This window comes from Thamnophis sirtalis, unplaced genomic scaffold, assembly GCF_051295495.1.
Source record: "Thamnophis sirtalis isolate CommonGarterSnake01/CBP01778 unplaced genomic scaffold, rThaSir2_p1.2 scaffold_2, whole genome shotgun sequence".
Classification (NCBI taxonomy): domain Eukaryota; kingdom Metazoa; phylum Chordata; class Lepidosauria; order Squamata; family Natricidae; genus Thamnophis; species Thamnophis sirtalis.
In genome coordinates this window covers 99875860-99888578 of record NW_028261382.1, presented here as the reverse complement: position 1 = coordinate 99888578, position 12719 = coordinate 99875860, and the positions used below count along the sequence as shown (strand labels likewise).

The 12719-nt window shown below is 46.4% G+C and overlaps 1 protein-coding gene across 1 annotated transcript in view; it reads left to right on the top strand.

Annotated features, from left to right (window-relative positions):
• The first annotated feature begins 8808 nt into the window (after positions 1 to 8808).
• SIK2 (salt inducible kinase 2) overlaps positions 8809 to 12719 on the top strand; it is a 60813-nt gene continuing 56902 nt past the window's right edge. Inside the window, 1 exon segment of the mRNA XM_087706527.1 lies at positions 8809 to 9136. Coding sequence (XP_087562653.1) covers positions 8912 to 9136 — 225 coding nt within the window. The 5' untranslated portion in view covers positions 8809 to 8911.

Below are 12719 nucleotides of genomic sequence, written 5' to 3'. Positions count from 1 at the left end.
AGAGAGAAAACCACAATGGCCATTTTAATGCTAGGTGTGGCTGTTGATGGTTCAAAGATTTTATAGATTTCTTGCCTGGCATAATTTGGCCATGGCAAAGGTTCTTAGAACCAGAAAGAAGACCTCAATGGCCCATTTTAATGCTAGGTGTGGCTGTTGATGGGTCAAAGATTTTATAGATTTCTTGCCTGGTGTAATCTGGCCATGGCGAAGGTTCTTAGAACCAGAGAGAAAACCACAATGGCCCATTTTAATGCTAGGTGTGGCTGTTGATGGGTCAAAGATTTTATAGATTTCTTGCCTGGCATAAATTGGCCATGGCAAAGGTTCTTAGAACCAGAGAGAAAACCACAATAGCCCATTTTAATGCTAGGTGTGGCTGTTGATGGGTCAAAGATTTTATAGATTTCTTGCCTGGTGTAATCTGGCCATGGCGAAGGTTCTTAGAACCAGAAAGAAGACCTCAATGGCCCATTTTAATGCTAGGTGTGGCTGTTGATGGGTCAAAGATTTTATAGATTTCTTGCCTGGTGTAAATTGGCCATGGCAAAAGTTCTTAGAACCAGAGAGAAAACCACAATAGCCCATTTTAATGCTAGGTGTGGCTGTTGATGGGTCAAAGATTTTATAGATTTCTTGCCTGGCATAAATTGGCCATGGCGAAGGTTCTTAGAACCAGAGAGAAAACCACAATAGCCCATTTTAATGCTAGGTGTGGCTGTTGATGGGTCAAAGATTTTATAGATTTCTTGCCTGGTGTAAATTGGCCATGGCGAAGGTTCTTAGAACCAGAGAGAAAACCACAATAGCCCATTTTAATGCTAGGTGTGGCTGTTGATGGGTCAAAGATTTTATAGATTTCTTGCCTGGTGTAATCTGGCCATGGCGAAGGTTCTTAGAACCAGAGAGAAAACCACAATGGCCCATTTTAATGCTAGGTGTGGCTGTTGATGGGTCAAAGATTTTATAGATTTCTTGCCTGGTGTAATCTGGCCATGGCGAAGGTTCTTAGAACCAGAAAGAAGACCTCAATGGCCCATTTTAATGCTAGGTGTGGCTGTTGATGGGTCAAAGATTTTATAGATTTCTTGCCTGGTGTAATCTGGCCATGGCAAAGGTTCTTAGAACCAGAGAGAAAACCACAATAGCCCATTTTAATGCTAGGTGTGGCTGTTGATGGGTCAAAGATTTTATAGATTTCTTACCTGGTGTAATCTGGCCATGGCGAAGGTTCTTAGAACCAGAAAGAAGACCACAATGGCCCATTTTAATGCTAGGTGTGGCTGTTGATGGGTCAAAGATTTTATAGGTTTCTTGCCTGGTGTAAATTGGCCATGGCGAAGGTTCTTAGAACCAGAGAGAAAACCACAATGGCCCATTTTAATGCTAGGTGTGGCTGTTGATGGGTCAAAGATTTTATAGATTTCTTGCCTGGTGTAATCTGGCCATGGCGAAGGTTCTTAGAACCAGAGAGAAAACCACAATGGCCCATTTTAATGCTAGGTGTGGCTGTTGATGGTTCAAAGATTTTATAGATTTCTTGCCTGGTGTAATCTGGCCATGGCGAAGGTTCTTAGAACCAGAAAGAAGACCTCAATGGCCCATTTTAATGCTAGGTGTGGCTGTTGATGGGTCAAAGATTTTATAGATTTCTTGCCTGGTGTAAATTGGCCATGGCGAAGGTTCTTAGAACCAGAGAGAAAACCACAATGGCCCATTTTAATGCTAGGTGTGGCTGTTGATGGGTCAAAGATTTTATAGATTTCTTGCCTGGCATAAATTGGCCATGGCAAAGGTTCTTAGAACCAGAGAGAAAACCACAATAGCCCATTTTAATGCTAGGTGTGGCTGTTGATGGGTCAAAGATTTTATAGATTTCTTGCCTGGTGTAATCTGGCCATGGCGAAGGTTCTTAGAACCAGAAAGAAGACCTCAATGGCCCATTTTAATGCTAGGTGTGGCTGTTGATGGGTCAAAGATTTTATAGATTTCTTGCCTGGTGTAAATTGGCCATGGCGAAGGTTTTTAGAACCAGAGAGAAGACCACAATGGCCCATTTTAATGCTAGGTGTGGCTGTTGATGGGTCAAAGATTTTATAGATTTCTTGCCTGGTGTAAATTGGCCATGGCAAAGGTTCTTAGAACCAGAGAGAAAACCACAATAGCCCATTTTAATGCTAGGTGTGGCTGTTGATGGGTCAAAGATTTTATAGATTTCTTGCCTGGCATAATTTGGCCATGGCAAAGGTTCTTAGAACCAGAGAGAAAACCACAATAGCCCATTTTAATGCTAGGTGTGGCTGTTGATGGGTCAAAGATTTTATAGATTTCTTGCCTGGTGTAATCTGGCCATGGCGAAGGTTCTTAGAACCAGAAAGAAGACCTCAATGGCCCATTTTAATGCTAGGTGTGGCTGTTGATGGGTCAAAGATTTTATAGATTTCTTGCCTGGTGTAAATTGGCCATGGCGAAGGTTCTTAGAACCAGAGAGAAAACCACAATGGCCCATTTTAATGCTAGGTGTGGCTGTTGATGGGTCAAAGATTTTATAGATTTCTTGCCTGGTGTAATCTGGCCATGGCGAAGGTTCTTAGAACCAGAAAGAAGACCTCAATGGCCCATTTTAATGCTAGGTGTGGCTGTTGATGGGTCAAAGATTTTATAGATTTCTTGCCTGGTGTAAATTGGCCATGGCGAAGGTTTTTAGAACCAGAGAGAAGACCACAATGGCCCATTTTAATGCTAGGTGTGGCTGTTGATGGGTCAAAGATTTTATAGATTTCTTGCCTGGTGTAAATTGGCCATGGCGAAGGTTCTTAGAACCAGAAAGAAGACCTCAATGGCCCATTTTAATGCTAGGTGTGGCTGTTGATGGGTCAAAGATTTTATAGATTTCTTGCCTGGTGTAATCTGGCCATGGCGAAGGTTCTTAGAACCAGAAAGAAGACCTCAATGGCCCATTTTAATGCTAGGTGTGGCTGTTGATGGGTCAAAGATTTTATAGATTTCTTGCCTGGTGTAAATTGGCCATGGCGAAGGTTCTTAGAACCAGAGAGAAAACCACAATGGCCCATTTTAATGCTAGGTGTGGCTGTTGATGGGTCAAAGATTTTATAGATTTCTTGCCTGGTGTAAATTGGCCATGGCGAAGGTTCTTAGAACCAGAAAGAAGACCTCAATGGCCCATTTTAATGCTAGGTGTGGCTGTTGATGGGTCAAAGATTTTATAGATTTCTTGCCTGGTGTAATCTGGCCATGGCGAAGGTTCTTAGAACCAGAGAGAAAACCACAATGGCCCATTTTAATGCTAGGTGTGGCTGTTGATGGGTCAAAGATTTTATAGATTTCTTGCCTGGTGTAAATTGGCCATGGCGAAGGTTCTTAGAACCAGAAAGAAGACCTCAATGGCCCATTTTAATGCTAGGTGTGGCTGTTGATGGGTCAAAGATTTTATAGATTTCTTGCCTGGTGTAATCTGGCCATGGCGAAGGTTCTTAGAACCAGAGAGAAAACCACAATGGCCCATTTTAATGCTAGGTGTGGCTGTTGATGGGTCAAAGATTTTATAGATTTCTTGCCTGGTGTAATTTGGCCATGGCGAAGGTTCTTAGAACCAGAAAGAAGACCTCAATGGCCCATTTTAATGCTAGGTGTGGCTGTTGATGGGTCAAAGATTTTATAGATTTCTTGCCTGGTGTAATCTGGCCATGGCAAAGGTTCTTAGAACCAGAGAGAAAACCACAATAGCCCATTTTAATGCTAGGTGTGGCTGTTGATGGGTCAAAGATTTTATAGATTTCTTACCTGGTGTAATCTGGCCATGGCGAAGGTTCTTAGAACCAGAAAGAAGACCTCAATGGCCCATTTTAATGCTAGGTGTGGCTGTTGATGGGTCAAAGATTTTATAGATTTCTTGCCTGGTGTAAATTGGCCATGGCAAAGGTTCTTAGAACCAGAGAGAAAACCACAATGGCCCATTTTAATGCTAGGTGTGGCTGTTGATGGGTCAAAGATTTTATAGATTTCTTGCCTGGTGTAATCTGGCCATGGCAAAGGTTCTTAGAACCAGAGAGAAAACCTCAGCAGCCCATTTTAATGCTAGGTGTGGCTGTTGATGGGTCAAAGATTTTATAGATTTCTTGCCTGGCATAAATTGGCCATGGCAAAGGTTCTTAGAACCAGAGAGAAAACCACAATGGCCATTTTAATGCTAGGTCTGGCTGTTGATAGGTAATAGATTTTATCGTGGCCCGACAAAACCGTGAAGCCCTTATCTGCAGAGACATAAGCGCGTCGCTAAAGCCGCAACGTCATTACCGCGCGTCATCACCGCCGCGACAACAGCGCGGCAACAGAAGGGCGCTTTAAAACAGTGCCGCGGCAGAAAGCCGATTTCAATTAAGATAAGGGTTAGGATTAGGATGTTTTAGAGTTAGGTTTAGGGTTAGGTTTAGGGTTAGGTTTAGAGTTAGGTTTAGGGTACTGAGTGCTTGGGAATGCGCGGATTTGCCCTCCGCGATTATGTTATCGCGGTAGGGTCGCGTTTTTCCTTAGCGCTTCGAACGGTGCGAATTAGTCTTCGCGCTTATGTCTCCACGGATAAGGGCTTCGCGGATTTGTGGTGGAACCAGATTTTATAGATTACTTGCCTGGCGTAAATTGGCCATGGCGAAGGTTCTTAGAAGTAGAGAGAAAATGTCAATGGCCCATTTTAATGCTAGCTATGGCTGTTGACAGGTAATAAAGGTAGGGCCCCCTTCACGGATTACTGCCTTGTCGTGGCGAAGGGGCTTGCGTAGCTCAATTAATCTATGGACTATGCCGTGATGGACCACCTAAAACGGACACCTCATAGCATTGAGCTCTGACAAAACGTAATCCACTGGAGAAGGAAATGGCAACCCTCTCTTTTATTTTTGCCATGAAAACCTAATTTAATGCCAAGTGTGGCTGTTGATAGGTAATAAAAATTATAGATTTCTAGCCCGGCTTAATTTGACCATGGCGATGGTTCTTAGAACCAGAAAGAAAACGTCAGCAGCCCATTTTAATGCTAGTTTGGAAGCAAAAGATTATATAGGTTTCCGGCTTCGTAAACTGAGGTGAGGAAGAAGTGAAATCCTGCTGCCAGTTGTCTTGTTCTTGGAAAGACGTATCCTTTGCTGGGGACAGGAGAGGAAGAAACAAGAGAAGGAACAAGACGGCATTCCCAAGCTCTGTTAGCCTTCGGCTGTGATGTTGCCTTCTATGCTCTGAGGTAATTTTTTTTTTTTAAACAGAACTTTTTTATTTTTCTTTAAAAAAAACAACAAATATGTCATCATTTGTCAATCATTAAGACATTGAAGTACATTTTTTTTTGTTGTGTGTGCCCCTCCCTCCCTCCACCCCGCTCTGAGGTAATTTTTGTTGAGTCTATTACAGCAGTGTTTTTCAACCTTGGCAACTGGAAGATGTCTGGACTTCAACTCCCAGAATTCCCCAGCCAGCGAATGCTGTGCTGGCTGGGGGATTCTGGGAGTTGAAGTCCACAGGACTTAAAGTCGCCAAGGTTGAGAAACACTGATATAGGTGCCTAACAAGAACAAGCAACAGATGTTACAGTCATCTGTGACAGCTCAAGAGTTGCTGAAGTTATTGCATAAATGGTACCATAAGTGACCGAAAACTGAATAAAGTCATGAGGAGTCAAAAGTGGAACCCATGGCTCTCATTTACCATATCTGCAAAAGAGGTCTTTGGTTAGGATCCATGGCACATGATTTTAACGAGCTGTTTGTCTTCTGCAGGAATGGTAGCATACTGCCAGCTTCCATAGCAGCAAGCAAGACATGGGGAAACCAAAAAATGATAGTCAAGACGTCCGGAGACATCTCAAGGCCATGGTCCTGGGAATGAAGCCCATATCCATCTAGCAAACCACCACACGGGCCCGTCACCAAAGCATATTCTCTAAATATGAGTGTATAATGTGGAAATAACAAAGGTCATGGCTTGGGAAGGGGAATTTTAACCTAGGAATTTTTACACTCAAACTTATTTATTTATTTATTTATTTTATTGCCTGTGTTAGGGAAAGTCCCAGAATGATCCCAAAGATCCTGAAACTATTTCCAAACCTTTTGCTGTAGCGGAGGGTCTTGTGGGATGATTCTGGGACTTCCCCTAACCCAGGAGAGTCTCATAAACTAAAGGAATGCCGGTTCTACTCTGCTAAACAACTAATTTACTAAGACTATTACTATTATTCTTTTCATCCTTCCTAATATACCTACCTCTTCCCACTTATGGCTATAATGATGCTTCTTGTACTTTACAATTTATATTGTTTTGCTTCCTGGTATGATTTGATTGCTTATTAGTAATCTATGAGTATAACTTAAGTCTTGTATCTTATGACTCTTGATGAATGTATTGTGTTTTATTTTTCTTTATGTACTCTGAGAGCATCTGCACCAAACCACACTTGGCCAATAAAGAATTCAATTAATTCTATTCTATTCTATTTAATTCTTATTCTATTGTATATTCTATTCTATTGTATATTCTATTGTGTATTCTATTGTATATTCTATTGTATATTCTATTGTATATTCTATTGTATATTCTATTGTATATTCTATTCTATTGTATATTCTATTGTATATTCTATTGTATATTCTATTGTATTGTATATTCTATTCTATTGTATATTCTATTCTATTGTATATTCTTATTCTATTCTTTCTATTTCTATTCTAAATGAAGCTGAAGCTCAGATATTTATGGCCACCAGATGAGAAGAGAGGACTCCTTGGATGATGTGGGAAAGGTGAAAGGCCAAAGAATGGGGCTCCAGAGTATGAGATGGTTAGATAGTGTCATCAACGCAATGGACATGAATTTGGGAAAATTCTGGAAGACAGGGAGGCTAATGTGCTGTGGTCCACAGGGTTGCAAAGAGTCGGGCCCGATTTAGCGATTGAAGAACCATAACTAAACCACTGTAACCCTTCCCCTGAACTCAGCTCACTCCTATCCTAAAATTACACACTATGAATATTCATTTGTAATCCCATTGAAGTTAACAGTTGCGTCTATGCAAGATGCAAATTCAATTTATTCTATCCCAAAGTGTCTTCTTTGAAGACGGTTCTCACATGAGAAGTGAAAGGTGTTCAAAGGAAAACTGGAATATCCAGTTGCTGCTTTGAAAAAGTCTGGAGAGAACAAATCCACCCAATGGAACAGAAGTTGCCTTCGGAAGTTGTGAGAGCTTCACCCCTGGAGGCTTTCAAGAAGAGACTGGGCTGCCCTCTTTTGTCAGAAATGGTGTAGGGTCTCCTGCTTGGGTGACGGGTTGGACTAAGTGACCTACAAGATCCCTTCCAAATCTGTTTAATCTGTTATTCAGTTGCCTTTTGCAAAAGCCCCTTTGGGACAGCTACGACCTGGATGACTGAGAATCTCTAGATTCATTCATCCGTCTTCAGCAAGGTGGATTTGCAGATTCACCTTGAAAACATTCCCACATGGAGATAAATCAGGCAAGTCAATTCCTAATTTCAAGACTTTTGTGCACCATCTTTCCTTTGCTTGCATTAAGTTCCTATTGACAGGCTCTTTAGATCCCAAGAGATCCATTTGGACCAGAATTTAACAAATTATTAATTAAACGAATGATTGTGAAGTCAAGGACTCCCTGTAATTACAATCCAATTAGCAGATCTTGCAGTGTGAATGTCTGATTTTGAGGAGGGGGGAGATTTGTGTGTGTGTGTGTGTCATCCCATGTGGTCTTAGCACAGCCCCTTTGCTTTTGATTCAAACTATCCTAGCTAAGAACAAACCCTGGTTTGTGGCCAAACCAACACCATCAGCTTCTCCCAAGCTACAGCGGGTTGCATAAGCCGACTGAGCCGCATGCAAGGGAGGGGGTGTGCCCGGGCATGTGGGAACGTATGTCCAGAGGACGCGTGTCGTGGATCCAAACCAAACAAAAAGGAGGGGGCAGCTCAAGGACCAAACACGAAGGCAGAAGCTGCAGCCTGTCCACGAGACATTCTCAGGGTCGAAGGCTTTCCCAGACCATCCCCTACTCATCGGGACCCCCACTGTGAGGGGAAGGGGGAAGAAGGAAGGGAAGAAAGAAGGAAGGAAAGAAGGAAAGAAAGGAGGAAAAAGAAAAGGAAAGAAAAGAAAGGAAGGAAAGAAGGAAGGAAGGAAAAAGATGGGAGGAAAGGGAAGGAAAGAGAAAGAAGGAAAGGAAGGAAAGAAGGAAAGAAAGGAAAAAGAAGAAAGAAAAAAGGAAAGGAAGGAAAGAAGGAAGGAAGGAAAAAGATGGGAGGAAAGGGAAGGAAAGAGAAAGAAGGAAAGGAAGGGAAGAAAGAAAAGATTGGAGGAAAGAAAGAAGGAAGGAAAGAAAAAAGGAAGGAAAGAAAGGAGGAAGGAAGGAAAGAAGGAAAGAAAGAAAAGATGGGAGGAAAGGGAAGGAGAGAGAGAGGGAGGGAGAGAGAGAAAGAAGGAAAGGAAGAAAAGTTGGGAGGAAAGGGAAGGAAAGAGAGAAAGAAAGGAAAGAAAGAAAGAAAGAAAAGCGCTTCCCCTCATGACCAGAGCCCCGACTGAGGACTGGCTCGCGCGGGGCATGATGGGAATCTCTCCCGCTGGGTGTTTTTCTCCCCCCCGCTCTCTTTTATTTGGCGGGAGCGGCCCCGCCCCTTCGAGCCGAGCGGCCGGATTGGCGGCGGGCGGCGGTTGCCGGGGCGACGCGCTCCGCCCGTGGTGACGCGCAAGGGGCGGGGCCGGGGCGTCCGGGAGGGAGGGAGCGCGCGTGCGCGTCCCCGTGTCTCCCCTCGGGCTCCCTCAGCGGCTCTCCGTCCTTGGCGGCGGCGGCGGTGGCGGCGGGTGAGGCGCGGGAGCCGACCCGGGCAGCATGGTGATGGCCGAGCCCCGCCGGCTTCCTCCGGCCGCCGCCGCGCTGCTCCTGCAGCCTCCGCCGCCGCCGCCGCCGTCCTCCTCCTCCTCGCCGGCTCAGCCTCAGCCGCCCCGCGGCGCTTCGGTGCCGGTGCGCGTCGGCTTCTACGAGATCGAGGGCACGCTGGGCAAGGGCAACTTCGCCGTGGTCAAGCTGGGCCGGCACCGCATCACGCGCAGCGAGGTCAGAGAGGGGCACGCGGCGGGGGGGGGAGGGGGCAGAGAAAGGTCGTGGGAACGGAGCACCGGAGACACGTGTCTGCTGGGGGGGAGGGGGCGCGCGTCCCCCAAAGGGGCAGAACGTGAGAAGCGGGGAATTGGGGGGGGGGAATTCCCTCTGCGTAAGGAAGGGGGGGAGACCCTGCTCTTCAATCTGCCCCACATTTGGGACCCTAAATTGGGGGGCTGGGGGGAATCAGAGAATCCATAAGGGGATCCCCATAGCTTTGGGGTGGGGGTGTCTTGTTCTTCAATCTGCCTCCCCCCCCAGACCCTTCCCTACATTTGGGACCCTAAATTGGGGGTGCTTTGGGGAGAAACGATTCAAAAAGGGGACCCCCATGGGTTTGGGGGGGGAGATCCCACTCTTAAATCTGCTTCTCCCTAATTTAGGGTCCCGCTGCCCAAACCCTGCCCCACATTTGGGACCCTAAATTGAGGGGATGGGAGGAAGCACGGATTCAGGAAGAGAATCCCTCTTGGCTTGGTGGGGGGGGGGAGAAATCCTGCTCTGCTTCCCCCCAACCCTGCCCCATGGTTTGGGACCTTAAATTGGGGGGGGGTCTTTGAAGGAAGCAGGGATTCAGTAAAGGAACCCCCATGGCTTTGGGAGGTGATCCTGCTTTTCAATCTTCCTCCCCCAGACTGCCCCACATTTGGGACCCTAAATTGGGGGGAAGCAGGGAGTCGGGCAGGGCACCCCCATGGCTTTGGGGGTGGGGTGTGCTCCCTCCCCTGCTATGCTCTGGCACACACCCCTCCAAGTTGGGACTGCAGTGATGCTGCAGACAGCCTGGCTCTGCTGCCCACCTGGGCAGGGGGGTGCAGGTGGAAGAGTAGAGGGAACACCAACACCCCAAGAATATGGTGGGGGAGGGAGGTCTCGGGGTCTGGGTGTGAGAGAAAAGAAGAAGGGGGCGTCTGTGTGGATTCTCGGTCATCCAGGTTATCCCGAAGGTCAAAAGCCAAGGAAATCCAGTTGCCTTTTTTTTGGGGGGGGACAAGTTTGGGACAGCCAGGGGGTGTGGTCTCTGAAAGGGGGGGACTCCCCCCCATGCAGATTGCTTGGTGCAGAGGTGCCCCCCAAACCAAAGGTGTTGTGGAGCCCGGCTGGCTTTGGAAGAAGAATGCTTAGTGTTGCCGTTGGTCTCCTCCGGCCGGTGACCGAGGTGGCTTCAGATCTTTTCAGAGATCTCTGTGGATGCAATGATAAGATCATCTGGGGAAGATTCCCCCTCCTGGGCAGTAGATTCAAAGGCCTCCATCGGAGAGTAGACAGGAGAGAGGACTAGTGGGGGATTCAAACGTTCCAGCCTTCTTTCCTATCTACACGGAGCCCCATCACGACTCTCCAGGAGACCTGAGAAACTTCATTTATTCTTTTTCTTTCTTTCTTGTTTATGTTCGGTTGTCGGTTTCTTGGCTGGGTTGTTGTGAGCCACGCGGGATTTTTGAGACTCGGGGAGCGTACACCTTCGATGTATTATGGCTTGTCAGCCAGATGTTCAGGCTGGGTTTGGCGTTTTTATCCACCTTTCGAGTCCTTCCCAAGGAGCTGAGATAGGCAAACGTGGTTTAATGAGAATGTAAGCTGATCCAAATTGCCTTTTGCAATTGACGGGTAGAGATTTTGGTCAATGCCGAAGATTCTCAAAAGAGTCGCTCCGTTTGTTTCGGGGGTTGCAGCCAAGGCACCTGTCTCTCTCGGTGCTCGCCTTTGCTTTCTTACTGTGGCTACGACTACTTTAAAAATGGTTGTTTGTGGCTTTTCGATGCTTGATGTGAAACCTGAAATGTCATTTGAATCTCTGGGTGCTGCATTTGTAAGCTGCTTTGGAAACCTACTTACGATTATTGTTTTTTTAATGTTTATTTAATGTTTGAATGTTTATTTCATTTGTATGCCGCCCTTTTCCCCCCAAGGGGGACTCAGGGCGGCTCACAACTCAAACCAGGAAAGGGGGATACAGACAAATTAACAACAACACAAAACAATACATAATTTAAAAACACGCAACAATCATACCATTCGAGATAGGGGCAAAAACTCTTTAGCCCCAGGCCTGTCGGAACAGCCAGGTTTTAAGGGCTTTGCGGAAGGCCTGGAGGGTGGTGAGGGTGCGAATCTCCACGGGGAGTTCGTTCCAGAGGGTCGGAGCAGCCACAGAGAAGGCCCTCCTCCGGGTAGTCGCCAGTCGACACTGGCCGGCGGATGGGATTCGGAGGAGGCCTAGTCTGTGGTATCTAATCGGTCTGGTGGAGGTAATGGTGGCCTCTGCGCTTCTTACTTAAAAGATAAATAATAAAATAGATTCTGAGAAACTGTAGTAGCTGCTTCAAAGGGAAACATGGAGGGCTACCAAAGAAGATGTGAGGGCCATGTTGATAAGTGGCTCCTTTGGAAAAGGGTGGGTTGCACCTCAAGAGAGGGTGGTCTTCACCAAATTGGAGGTCCCCTTCCCCCTTTCCCCCACTGTTCTGACCGAGGCTTCCCGAGAGCATAAAGCAACTCCTTGTCCCGAGAAAAACCCTTTTTATGAATTGACTGTGAATTCTGCTCATTCACACCCAACAAAATCTTTCAAGGGGGGATTTACAGTCACAGACCTTATCTGGCTTGGAGAGCTGACAGGCCGATAGCTGCAAAACATGGCAAGGAATCTCGGGGAATCACAAACCAATGAAGCGAACTAATGGTCTCCTGCAAACTCCACTCCCTTTTTGCTCCTCTTTTATTCCCTATGGGAGGGGCCATTCATTGTCCACCTGTGGCCTTACTCCCAAGTTGACCCCTCTTCTTTTTGTCTGGCAACTCTGCGCATGCGCACCCCGGGAACAGGCTCCAGCTGTTCCTCTGCCTCACTGATGTCTGACTCCGAAGGCAGCTGTTAACTGGCATACGGCTCTAGCCCCACTCTCTGCCTCCGACACAGAGCCCTCGTCCGAGCCTTCCCCAGACTCCAGGACTGGCCCATCTTCCTCCCCAACCTCCTCACTGTCCGAATCTGCTGCCAGCTCCACTGACCGCTGGCGGGCCACAACACCCACCTCCAAATAATTAGGATGCTCACACAGGGTATAGATGAGTGGGAACAATGCTCTCTCGTGGCGGCTTACTATATTTCTGAGACTTTGTGCATGAAGATGACCAAAAGGAAAGTCTTCGGGAAGACATCCTTCAAAGATCAAGGGGCCTCCTGTTTGCTCTGATTCCTTATTCAGGAAAAAAACTCCATAGACAGGAAAATAGCTTCCTTCAATGTGTAGATACTTCATCCAGGGATGGTTTCTAGTGAAACTTGCTGTGCCAGGTCCTTCAGAAGTGGAGGACCATATCTAGGAAACAAGTCTTATCAGAAGGGAAAGGAAGATCCAGAGATATTGAGCGGCCTCAAAAGAAGGTCATCTGAGATGTCCTTCAGAAGATTATCCATTGAAGCTGCTTTCTGAAATTCCTCCAAAAAAGGACAGGGAGGGAATCAGACATGGTATCCTGAGGGGGTGGTATTTTAGGATCAACTTCCAAAAAGACAGATGAAGGAACAGAC